The 13181-nt window shown below is 50.0% G+C and overlaps 1 protein-coding gene across 4 annotated transcripts in view; it reads right to left on the reverse strand.

Annotated features, from left to right (window-relative positions):
- FBN3 (fibrillin 3) overlaps positions 1 to 13181 on the reverse strand; it is a 179171-nt gene that overhangs the window by 70631 nt on the left and 95359 nt on the right. For all 4 annotated transcript variants that reach the window (XM_079960394.1, XM_079960393.1, XM_079960391.1 and 1 more), the window contains 8 exons: positions 12785 to 12910; positions 11164 to 11391; positions 10292 to 10417; positions 9814 to 9942; positions 7641 to 7766; positions 6068 to 6193; positions 3856 to 3978; positions 2472 to 2597 (listed from right to left, as the gene is read on the reverse strand). In XM_079960394.1, coding sequence (XP_079816520.1) covers positions 2472 to 2597; positions 3856 to 3978; positions 6068 to 6193; positions 7641 to 7766; positions 9814 to 9942; positions 10292 to 10417; positions 11164 to 11391; positions 12785 to 12910 — 1110 coding nt within the window. The remainder of the gene's footprint in view (positions 1 to 2471; positions 2598 to 3855; positions 3979 to 6067; positions 6194 to 7640; positions 7767 to 9813; positions 9943 to 10291; positions 10418 to 11163; positions 11392 to 12784; positions 12911 to 13181) is intronic.

Genomic DNA, 13181 nt, shown 5'->3' on the forward strand with positions numbered 1-13181 from the left:
TCCGGTAACAATCCCCAGTACCTTTGAGTACGGCACGGAAAGACCTCTAAGGGCCTCTGCTATGTTAAGTACAGTCATATTGAGTTTTTTTGGGTTACGGACTGCCGAACCCCGGAAGTACCGGAACGGGTTACTTCCAGGTTTCGGCGCTCGCGCAAATGCGCAGAAGCGCTAAATCATGCTTTGTGCATGCGCAGAAATGCCAAATCACAACCCGCGCGTGCGCAGACGCGCCGCTGCGGGTTGCGAACGTGCATCCCGCACGGATCACGTTCGCAGCCCGAGCGTCCACTGTATAATGATTTAATGTGCAGAAATGGGAAATGCTTAAATGCATCACTGTAGGGCCGCCGTATGTCTGCAATTTCCCAGGACATTACTGGGATATCAAAGGCAGAAGTGACGTCTGGGGGGAAATTCTGGAAGTTTAAATTATTACAGTGGTGCCCCGCAAGACGAATGCCTCGCAAGACGGAAAACCCGCTAGACGAAAGGGTTTTCCGTTTTGGAGGCGCTTCGCTAAACGAATTTCTCTATGGGGTTGCTTCGCAAGACGAAAAAATCTTGCAAGTTCCAGCGGTTTCCCCCCGCTTTTTTCGCCCTTTTCCTAAGCTGCTAAGCCGCTTATCAGCTGATCCACTGATAAGCCGCTTCTCAGCTGATCGCTAAAAGCCGCTAGACCGCTAATAACGCTTATCCGCTAAGCTGTCAATGGGCTTGCTTCGCAAGACGAAAAAACCGCTATACGAAGAGAATCGCGGAACAGATTCTTTTCGTCTTGCGAGGCACCACTGTATTATTATTTTAATTAAAAAACAAAAACAAAAAACCCCCACAAAAAATACAGAAGAAACAAAAAGTAAAAAAAAGAATTAAAAATAAAAATACAGATATATATATAATTAAAAATCACAGAACAAACCAAACATTCCCCCCTTTCCCACCCACCACCTTGACTTATAACAAATTTTAAACTAAAATATGACTTCCTTCCATCGATGCTTGAACTCATTTTACACTCTTATCTTTATTGTTGTATTGTTGTGTTGTGTTTTGTAGATATTTTTCCTTTTTATTTATTTTTATTCCTTTCCCCCCTTACAAACTTTGTCACGTAGGAAGGTATGTCCTGAATCTTCGGCGAGTAAACCGCGAAAGCCCCAGCGAAAGAAGAACGGATGCAAAAACTTATGGAATATGCTTCCTCTGTTTTTGCTCCAGAGATATGAGGATTATAATCTCATTTTTTTTTTTTTTTTAGGGGAAGGACGTTGCTCAGAGGTGGAGCGCATGTTCTGTAAGCAAAAGGTCCCAGGTTCTGGCATATTCAGGTATGTCTGGGAGAGGCTGTCACCTGGAACCCCAGACAACTGCTATTAGTCAGAGCAGACAATATTGGGATTGTGATAGGAATTTTATGGTCTTAGATATATGGTAATGTTCATAAGCGTACCAACCAAGCACGTACATAGATCAGCACAGGAAGGCCAACCTGGAACCATTTTGATTCCTAAACTGAGCAAATGTTTTCTCTGCAAGGTCAAAGTGGAAAAGCCTCCCCATTGTCTTTTCCTTCACAAATCCTGTCTTAAGGGTATGTCTGTGTTTGAATAGGGTGTGAGCCTGTGACCTGGCCCAGGAACTAAGTATTTATCATTTCAAAAGACTGGCCAGGCTCCCCAGGCAATCCAGTCAAGTAACCTGCCAGACAGGAGATAAACAAGGACAGGAGAAAAACAACATTCAAATTTCTGTTGTAGACCGCCTTTTTCTGTGATGTAGGTGTGATGTATCTGGGGGGTGGTCTTGGTTACACCCCTTCTGTGATGTATGTATGATGTTTCTGGGGGTGGTCTTGATCTAGGTAAAGGTAAAGGTACCCCTGCCCGTACGGGCCAGTCTTGACAGACTCTGGGGTTGTGCGCCCATCTCACTTAAGAGGCCAGGGGCCAGCGCTGTCCGGAGACACTTCCGGGTCATGTGGCCAGCGTGACATCGCTGCTCTGGCGAGTCAGAGCCGCACACGGAAACGCCGTTTACCTTCCCGCTGGTAAGCGGTCCCTATTTATCTACTTGCACCCGGAGGTGCTTTCGAACTGCTAGGTTGGCAGGCGCTGGGACCGAGCAGCGGGAGCGCACCCCGCCGCAGGGATTCGAACCGCCGACCTTTCGATCGGCAAGTCCTAGGCGCTGAGGCTTTAACCCACAGCGCCACCTGCGTCTTGAAGCGTCTTGATCTACAGGGTGGCAATTTCAAAAGTCTTTATATGGCCTTGCACACCATTTTTCTGGGTTCCTCCTCGTTCTCCTGCAAGTGAGGGGAGCACCCTGTTGCAACAGATCAATAAAGGCCAAGCCTACAGGCTGCTGTTTTGCTCCAAGTAATCCTGGTTGGTGTCTTTGTTTTTGTCCAAGGGAGCCCTCGGATTTTTCTGTTAACAGGATGGATGAGCCAATGGGCCTGGTCTTACCGATGCAAGTTTTCATGTCCAAAGAGGCCATGAATCCGTCAAAGCAAAGGCAGCGGTATTCCCCCGGAATGTTGGTGCATTGTCCGCCGTCGCAGATATCTGGGTTGTCCTCACATTCGTCGATATCTGGAGAGGAGGCAGGGAGAAACAGATTTTCCTCCTTCCTAATAATAATAATAATAATAATAATAATAATTTATTATTTATACCCCGCCCATCTGGCAGGGCTTCCCCAGCCACTCTGGGCGGCTTCCAAAACAAATATTAAAATACTGTAATACATCAAACATTAAAAGCTTCCCTAAACAGGGCTGCCTTCAGATGTCTTCTAAAAGTCTGGTAGTTGTTGTTCTCTTTGACATCTGCTGGAAGGGCGTTCCACAGGGCGGGCGCCACCACCGAGAAGGCCCTCTGCCTGGTTCCCTGTAACTTGGCTTCTCGCAGGGAGGGAACCGCCAGAAGGCCCTCAGAGATGGACCTCAGTGTCCGGGTAGAACGATGGGAGTGGATATACTGGACCGAGGCCGTTTAGGGCTTTAAAGGTCAGCACCAACACTTTGAATTGCAGGGGGTTGGTTCTTTGACCCCCATGCTAGGCCCAAGCCCTCGGGGAAGCAGCACTCAGAAGTGGGGATGCATATTATTATTATTATTATACTCCGCCCATCTGGCTGAGTTGCCCCAGCCTCTCTGGACGGCTTCCAACATGCAAAAAATCAATAATAAAACATCAAACATTAATAGTAACAATCAGATCCTGTATAAAAAAGTCGCAATAACTTTAAAAAAACAACAACAACTCATACCAAATAAAGCAATACGCAATAATGCATTCGAATCCAATAGTAAACACTGAAATTAACCACCGACAAGTAATAACTAGACAGTTTACACTTGTTGCAATAAAGAATTGCTCATCTATAATAAAAAAACAGCAGCAAATCGCAATACATAAAATGCCACAAATCGTACAGAACATAATTTAAAAGGATTAAATTAAGAAACAAAGACATACAATTTATAAAATTATTTGCAACGAAACAATATACAAACTTGGGAAGGGACAGCCTGTTGATAAAACGGTTAGCACGTGTGAGAAGCTAAGCAGGGTCCGGTGCGGTTTCAAATTGGATGGGAGACCATGTGCTGAGATTCCTGCACTGCAGGGGGGTTGGACTAGATGACCAAGGGGGTGCCCTTCCAACGCCACGATTTCCTCGTTCTTCCGATCTTAGATTCACAGAACCGTAGAGTTGAGAGGGGCCCAAAGGGTTGCCTGGTCCCACACCCTGCAATGTGGGAATTGCAGCTAAGGACCGCGCAGCAATGCTACTTTGAGGATGATGGGCGGACGGACAGGTGGGCGAAAAGATGCTCTGCTCACCTGTGCAGGACCGCTTGTCGGGCATCAGTGCGTAACCTTCGCTGCAGCTGCACTGATAGCTGCCTTCTGAGTTGGCGCAGTGGGTGTCGCAGCCCCCGTTCATGATGGTGCACTCGTCAATATCTGCAAGGGGAAGAATAATCAGGGGCTGAGCACCCGGGGAGGCTTAGAGGGAGGCTAGAAGGCACGGAGCAGCTGCCAGGACACGGGGAGTCCGCCACATACAGTAGAGGACTCCAACCAGACAGCTGCAAGGGGAGGAATAATCAGGGGCTGGGCACCCGGGGAGGCTTAGAGGGAGGCTAGAAGGCACGGAGCAGCTGCCAGGACATGGGGAGTCCGCCACATACAGTTGAGGACTCCAACCAGACAGCCATGTCCACCTCCAGAACACTCCATTTCATCTCCAGCTGCAAGGGGAGGAATAATCAGGGGCTGGGCACCTGGGGAGGCTGAGAGGGAGGCTAGAAGGCATGGAGCAGCTGCCAGGACATGGGGAGTCCGCCATATACAGTAGAGGACTCCAACCACCAGCCATGTCCCCCTCCAGAACACTCCATTTCATCTCCAGCTGCAAGGGGAAGAATAATCAGGGGCTGAGCACCTGGGGAGGTTTGAGAGGGAGGCTAGAAGGCACGGAACAGTTGCCAGGACATGGGGAGTCCGCCACATACATTAGAGGACTCCAGCCAGCCAGCCATGTCTCCCTCCAGAGCACTCCATTCCATCTCCAGCTGCAAGGGGAGGAATAATCAGGGGCTGGGCACCCAGGGAGGCTGAGAGGGAGGCTAGAAGGCACGGAGCAGCTTCCAGGACATGGGGAGTCTGCCACATACAGTAGAGGACTCCAGCCAGCCAGCCAGTCAGCCAGTCAGCCAGTCATGTCTCCTTCCAGAACACTCCATTCCATCTCTAGCGGCAAGGGGAAGAATAATCAGGGGCTGGGCACCCGGGGAGGCTGAGAGGGAGGCTAGAAGGCACGGAACAGTTGCCAGGACATGGGGAGTCCGCCACATACATTAGAGGACTCCAGCCAGCCAGCCATGTCTCCCTCCAGAGCACTCCATTCCATCTCCAGCTGCAAGAGGAGGAATAATCAGGGGCTGGGCACCTGGGGAGGCTTAGAGGGAGGCTTAGAGGGAGGCACAGAGAAGCTGCCAGGACATGGGGAGTCTGCCACATACAGTAGAGGACTCCAACCAGCCGGCCTGCCATGTCTCCCTCCAGAATACTCCATTCCATCTCCAGCTGATTTGCAGGAGGTTAAACCCGTTTCCCCCCTTGCCAATTAATTCTTATTGCTTCTCAAAAAAAATATTAATGAATCATCTGCAGAACTGTACAGAACAACCTTACATTTACAGAGCAAAATATCCTCTTGAATTATATACCCAGCACGTGGAACCTTACAAAAAGGACGTGACGTTCTGACCACGGCAAAAAAACGGATCCTGATGAATTGGAAAAATAAAAATGTGTATTTCTAATAGTATAACCGAATCAGTAATTTTTGATATAACCATAAAAACTACTCCGAAAATTTACTATTCCAAAAATGAAGCCTTTGCCTGGTTGTAAATATTAAGATTTTACCAGCAAGAAGGAGTCTTTCTGTTAAAAAAATATATGATTTAAATCAAGTCTTACTGACTAGTGATTTAAATTGTGATTTGATTTAAATTGTGATTTAAATCGATTTGATTTAAATCAAACCCACCCTGACATAAAGGTATACAGTTCTTCCATCTGCCTGAGTCAAAACCGCTTTTCTACTTGGAAATTTCCCTGATGCGTGCCTCTAAATTGTCTGAGGTCATAGTCTGAAAACCCAGAAACAGAAAAGCCTTCCTAAAGGTAAATCATAAAGACCAGGCATAGGCAAACGCTGGACCTCCAGATGTTTGGGACTACAATTCCCACCATCCCTAGCTAACAGGACCAGTGGTCAGGGATGATGGGTATTGTAGTCCCAAACATCTGGAGGGCCAGCGTTTGTCTATGCCTGTTAAAGACAGTTCAACTTCTATCCATATATGATCACCAGCTCCACATTTCATTTTATTTTGCAAAACAAAACAACTACAGGAGAGAATGATAGCACACACAAGGCCACCCCTGTTCCTTGAGAAAGATTTGAACTCTTTCCCGCCAATATGCCCATCATTTAAGACCAAGCCTTGGGGTATCAGAGACGAGAGGCCAGGAATCTCACCAACACAGCCTTGGCGGTCCGGCGTGGCCTGGAACCCGGAGTCGCACAGGCACTGGTAGGTCCCGATAACATTGACGCAGCGTCCGTTGCGGCACAGATTGTCGCTGAGTGAGCATTCGTTGATATCTGAGGAGAAGGCAGGAGAAGGTTCAAGGAAGGAATCGGACAGAAAAGAGGCAGAGTCGTAACATCGCTGTGCAGATCTTACGAGGGCAGCTGGGCATGCGTGGACATAGAGTTGGAAGGGACGGCCAAGGGTCGTTAATACCCTGCAACGAAGGAATCTTTGGCCCAATGTGGGACGCAAACCCACAAGCCTGAGATTAAGAGTCTCCCTTTCCACCGACAGCTATCAACCACCTCCCCTAAATCTGGAGACTGGAAAGTTTTCCTTGAAACAGGAGATTGCGTTTTCTGAAACTGGGGATATGGCCTTCCAGGGGGCGGGCAGAACTCCGTGAATGGAGCAACTGTGCCCCTGAAGGACCAGGTGCGCAGCCTGGGAGTCATTTTGGACTCTCAGCTGTCCATGGAGGCGCAGGTCAATTCTGCGTCCAGGGCAGCTGTTTATCAGCTCCACCTGGTATGCAGGATGAGACCCTACCTGCCTGTGGACTGTCTTGCCAGAGTGGTGCACGCTCTGGTTATCTCCTGCTTGGACTACTGCTATGCGCTCTACGTGGGGCTACCTTTGAAGGTGACCGGAAACTGCAATTAATCCAGAATGTGGTAGCTAGACTGGGGACTGGGAGCGGCCACCGAGACCACATAACACGGGTCTTGAAGGACCTACATTGGTTCCCAGTACGTTTCCAAGCTCAATTCAAAGTTTTGGTGCTGACCTTTAAACCCCTAAACCACCCAGTATACGTGAAGAAGTGTCTCCACCCCCATCATTCTGCCCGGACACTGAGGTCCAGCTCCGAGGTCCTTCTAGCTGTTCCCTCACTGAAAGAAGTGAAGCTACAGGGAACCAGGCAGAGGGCCTTCTCGGTGGTGGCGCCCGCCCAGTGGAACGCCCTCCCACCAGATGTCAAGGAAATACACAACTATCTGACTTTTAGAAGACATCAGAAGGCATCTCTGTTTAGGGAATTTTTTCATGCTTGATGTCTTATCGCTTTATTATTGTTATTGTTAACATTCTGTTAACTCCCTGGAAGACTCCCTGGAAAAGACCCTGATGCTGGGAAAGATGGAGGGCACAAGGAGAAGGGGGCGACAGAGGACGAGATGGTGGGACAGTGTTCTCGAAGCTATCAGCATGAGTTTGACCAAACTGCGGGAGGCAGTGGAAGACAGGAGTGCCTGGTGTGCTCTGGTCCAGGGGGTCACGAAGAGGCGGACACGACTAAATGACTAAACAACAAACATTCTGTTGGGAGCTGCCCAGAGTGGCTGGGGAAACTCAGCCAGATGGGAAGGGTATAAATAATAAATTATTGTTGTTGTTGTTGTTATTGAGCTCCAGCCGCCATCAGCCTCAGCCACGGATAATGGCCATAGGTCAAGGAAGATGCTCTAAGAAAGAATTGAGTTTGGGGGTCCAGAAACCACCGATTGGTGAACTTACCCACACAGGCATTGCCCTCTGAGGTGAGCTCGTGCCCCGGGGGGCAAAGGCACTCGAAGCTGCCATCGGTGTTGACGCAGACCCCTCCTCGACACAGCAGAGGGTCCCTCTCACATTCGTCGATGTCTGAAAAGGAAGAAGGGAAAAAGTCCCAGAAGTTCAGCGCGCCGTATGCAGCGAATGACTGCCTCGTGGTTTTCAACCTCTTTCGAGTCCATGGCTCCCTTTGAAGGAATGGGTTTCTGTGCAGTCAGTTTGAAACAGGACCCAACCCCCCCCCCTTTTCTTCTTTCTCCAAGAGAGCATTTCTAAAATGCATTAACTTGAGCTGTTGAGCAAATGCATAACCAGAACACAGCTGTATAAACAAAGCTCCCTCCTTTATCAGTCACGGCAATGGACGACCTTGGCTGTTCCAGTGGAGTAGGGATGACACGTCTGGATCTTATCTTACCACACTCTGACGCACAGACCTAGTCCGTGAACAGCGTCAGAGTGTGTTCTTGGAGTTGGTGGCCTCTTGCTCCAAGATAAGAGTAGGAACAGGAATAAAAGTACCACAGCAGGAACATCTGTGATGTCAACTTACTTGTATAAGCTGACGTGCTTGAATTCCTGGGGAAGGGGGGGGAGGGGGCCTGGAGGATATATAAACTGCATGAAATCTCTCAGTTTTTTAGACTTGCTGTGGACTGACCGTGCAAGTGCCTTTCTGCTGCTCCGGAGAGCAGAAATAAAGAACTCTTTCCCTGAACCAACCCTCGGTGTCATTTGACTTCCTTCCTTCCGTCCGAGAGCAACACAGAGCCCACCAATCGGTAAAGTCTAAGAAGGCTACACCTTGACAAACTGCAGTCTTTCTACAGCTCACCTGTGGGAGCCGCGCATTACAGAACACACAGGATTTCCCCACCTCGATTTCTCAAGCTCTCTGTGTAAAACGAAGCAGCTGTTGGTTACTGAAGCTGGGCAGGGTTTTTGGTTTTTTCCCCTGCCCTCTGCCCGGCTCTCAGGGCTGGCGCATCATGCAGGGCTGAATTTCAGCGCCCACAACCTCCTCCTTGTCTAATCTCCAGCAGCCACCACAAGCTGCCTGGGGAGAAAGCAATAAAGACCTGACAAAGAGACCACAGCAGAGGTTATATTTTCTGAGAATCCTCCGGAAAAATAATCTTTGTTGATGGCATTTTACCATTGTACCGTGGAGAGTGTATTAACTTATGGTTTGTGTGTGTGGTTTGGCAGCTGAACGGTCAGGGGAAAAACAATGCTGTCCAGGGTTGTAAAGACTGAGGAGAGAATAATTGGGTGCACTCTTCCCACCTTGGATCAAATCTACGCTTCCAGGTGCCGTAAGAAAGCTGCAGAGATAGTGCAGGACAGTGCGCACCCCGGAAATGACCTCTTTCAGCTTCTGCCTTCTGGAAGAAGGTAAAGGTAAAGAGACCCCTGACCATTAGGTCCAGTTGTGGCCAACTCTGGGGTTGCGGCGCTCATCTCGCTTTATTAGCCAAGGAAGCCGGCGTACAGCTTCCGAGTCATGTGGCCAGCATGACTAAGCTGCTTCTGGCAAACCAGAGCAGCGCACAGAAACGCCGTTTACCTTCCCGCCGGAGCGGTACCTATTTATCTACTTGCACTTTGACGTGCTTTCGAACTGCTAGGTTGGCAGGAGCAGGGACCGAGCAACGGGAGCTCACCCCATCATGGGGATTCGAACCGCTGACCTTCTGATCGGCAAGTCCTAGGCTCTGTGGTTTAACCCAGTGTTTCCCAACCTTGGGCCTCCAGCTCTTTTGGGACTACAATTCCCATCATCCCTTGCCACTGGTCTTGCTAGTCAGGGATGATGGGAGTTGAAGTTCAAAAACAGCTGGAGGCCCAAGGTTGGGAAACACTGGTTTAACCCACAGCACCACTCGCATCCCTCACTGTAAATAGTTTGCACCCAAATAAAACCTGTAAAACACAGGTTTGGAGTCCTGCCTGGTTACTCACCAGCAACCGCAACAGCCACCTGACAGTATCGTATCGTAAGGGAGGAGGCCAGCAGCGGCAGTCGTGGAGAGGCAACAGGATGCTCCCTCGCGGCCACTGTTTCGGAAGAGCATCGCCTCCTCCTGAGCTCCAGATAAAACACCTTTGACCCACCCCTTTCCCAAATCTTCCTCACCCATGCAGTTCTTCATCATCATGAACCCGCTCTCGTAGCCCTCAAAGCATTCGCACTCAAAGCTGCCAGGCGTGTTGACGCAGGAGCCGTGGCCGCACAGGTCGGGCGAGATCCGGCACTCGTCGATATCTGCGAGGGGCAGAAGAGATGTAGCAAGGGAAACCACTGTCACCTCTCCGCTGGGAAGCGCTGAGCAAAGGCGAGTCCCCAGGCAACGCGGCCGATTTGATCAGCACAAGGCATGCAAGCTCCACCCCCCAGTCGTTCTTAGACTCCTTATTGGGTGAGCAACGCAGCCAAGCAACACAGTTGGAGCCTCCCTCCTCCCTGGCCGGCAGGGAGGGAGGGAGAGGAGCTGCTTCCTTTGAAACCCGGGAAATTTAAGGGACATCATCAATAAGGGACAGCAGCGGGACGCGGCGCTGGGATAAGGGACTTTCCCGCCAAATAAGGGACGGTTGATGGCTATGCCGCTTACCTGTACAGTTTCTCTCCTCAGCGTCCAGGGCAAAGCCGTTGCCGCAGAGACACCGGAAGCTGCCGATGGTGTTGCGGCAGGTCCCGTGCGTGCAGAGGCCAGAGAATACTTTGCACTCGTTCACATCTAGAGGGTCAAAAAGGAGACCAGTTAGGAAAGGCTCTCGTTGCAGCCTGCCGAGAAGTTGATTGGTGGCAGAAGTGGGAACCTAAGGCCCAGCTCTCATCATCCTTGACCGCTGGAAGATGAACGGATCTCAGAAACATCTCCAGGGCCACAGGTTCCCCAGCCTTGTGTTAAAGATAAAGGGACCCCTGACCGTTAAGTCCAGTCATGGACGACTCTGGGGTTGCGGCGCTCATCTCGCTTTACAGGCCAAGGGAGCTGGCGTTTGTCCACAGACAGCTTCCGGGTCATGTGGCCAGCCACTTCTGGCGAACCAGAGCAGTGCACGGAAACGCCGTTTACCTTCCCGCCAGAGCGGTACCTATTTATCTACTTGCACTTTTATGTGCTTTCAAACTGCTAGGTTGGCAGGAGCAGGGACCGAGCAACGGGAGCTCACCCCGTCGCGGGGATTCGAACCGCCGACCTTCTGATCGGCAAGTCCTAAGCTCTGTGCTTTAACCCACAGCGCCACCTGCATCCCGGGGTATTTGGTGGTAAACCCATCCACTAGGTATTCAAATTAAACTATCTGGGAATTACATTCCATCATAGGCTTCTCCGGTGCAACGGCGGTGAATGCCAGTAAGTTGTCTATGCAGTTGTCTATTTGGGGACCATCTGCCCGGGGGTTCCAGACTGTGATTTGTCCCCCCCTCCTCTGCGCTCCTGGGGGATGATGGTTTCCATCACCCCCCCCAACTCACCTTTGTAAAAAGGCCGTCCGGATAAGACATCTCCCCGATTGGCAAAACCAGGTCCTCTCGGGCAGATGGCTTTGTATTCCGCGGAGCCTGGCTTGGGGCACTCCTCGCAGTCAAATCCCCAAGCCGCACCAACTGAGCAGCAGCAAAGGTCAATGCGGTATTTTCCCGGCAGCGGCACCGTGCACTCGTCTTCGGCCCACTTCATGTAGCATTGCTCCAGCCGCACGTCTGGGGGAGGAAAGGCGAAGGTCAGAGATGGACAGCGAGGAAGACGCTGTCTCAAAGGTTTCGCTAGCGGCCGGTGGCCGCGTGCCACGCTAATCGTAGCCTGAGTAGAGCCATCAAAATTAAGAGGCATGGCTGACGGAGGTCTGCTGGTCTACTCTGAGCAGAATTTAGCTGGGTGCAACCCCGAGACTGGGCTCCTCTTGTGAAAATGAAGGGGAGACATTGATTGATTGATTGATTGATTGATTGATTGATTGATTGACTGATTGATTCGACCTAACAAAATCCGTATGTGCTTAAAACGATAAATGAAACCTCTAAGAGCTTCTCTCTCTCTACACAGACACACACACACTAGTGAAAATCCAGACACAACAGTTGTTGAGTTTTGGGTTTTTTGGCAAAGTTGCAGAGCTTTTAAAAAGTTGTTAAAAGGCAGAGGGCCTTCTCGGTAGTGGCACCTGCCTTGTGGAATGCCCTCCCATCAGATGTCAAGGGAATAAACAACTATATCTGACTTTTAGAAGACACCTGAAGGCAGCCCTGTTTAGGGAAGTTTGTTATGCTTGATTCTTTTTTAATCATGTTTTTAATATTCTATTGGGAGCCTCCCAGAGTCGCTGGGGATCCCAGCCAGATGGGCAGGGTATAAATAATAAATTATTAGTACAGTGGTACCTCAGGTTACATACGCTTCAGGTTACAGACTCCGCCAACCCAGAAATAGTACCTCGGGTTAAGAACTTTGCTTCAGGATGAGAACAGAAATCGTGCTCTGGCGGTGCGGCGGAAGCAGGAGGCCCCATTAGCTAAAGTGGTGCTTCAGATTAAGAACAGTTTCAGGTTAAGAACAGACCTCCAGAACGAATTAAGTACTTAACTCGAGGTACCACTGTATTTATTTATACATACCCTGCTCATCTGGCTGGGTTTCCACAGCCACTCTGGGCAGCTTTCAACAGTATATTAAAATACAATAGTCTATTAAAAATTAAAAGCTTCCCTAAACAGGGCTGCCTTCAGATGTCTTCTAGAACTCAGATAGTTGTTTATTTCCTTGACATTTGACGGGAGGGCATTCCACAAGGCGGGTGCCACCACCGAGAAGGCCCTCTGCCTGATTCTGTGTTAACCTCACTTCTCCCAGGGAGGGAACTGCCAGAAGGCCCTCGGCGCTGGACCTCAGTGTCCGGGCTGGACGATGGGGGTGGAGATGCTCCTTCAGGTATACTGGACCGAGGCCGTTTAGGGCTTTCAAGTGTTTCGCTTGGGGCTCCCCCCCAAGACGTATCAAGGTCCTTCCCATGGAAGATGAGAAATAAGGATGTCATGGGAAACGCGAGGAAAAGGGAACCGGGAGCTTGCATGGCTCATGCCTCTTCTATATCCTCACCAACACATGTCCTGCCAGAGCCGTCCAGCGTCAAGCCTTCGGGACAATCGCAACGGAAGGACCCCACTGTGTTCACGCAGTGGCCGTTGGAACAGACCCCCGGGAAAACCTCACATTCGTTCACATCTGGGGAGAGAAAAACGTCGTGAGGGTCACTACAGGGTGTGTTCGTCAGTGGGTGAGGACTGGGAGGGGGGATTAGCAGCAAAATATCCATTTGGGGGTCTAAGAAAAGCCACTCGCTGCAAACCTAAGCACAGATGGGCTCTGCACCCTCAAAGCACAAAAACCCTCCTTTGGAAACACACAGTTCCTCCGAACACCCATTTCACAGATGGTAAGGTAAAGGACCCCTCGGCATAAGCTCTCAACTTTTCATTTATTCTATTCAGAATAA

The sequence above is a fragment of the Podarcis cretensis genome (genome assembly GCF_951804945.1).
Source record: "Podarcis cretensis genome assembly, chromosome: 18".
Taxonomy (NCBI): Eukaryota; Metazoa; Chordata; class Lepidosauria; order Squamata; family Lacertidae; genus Podarcis; species Podarcis cretensis.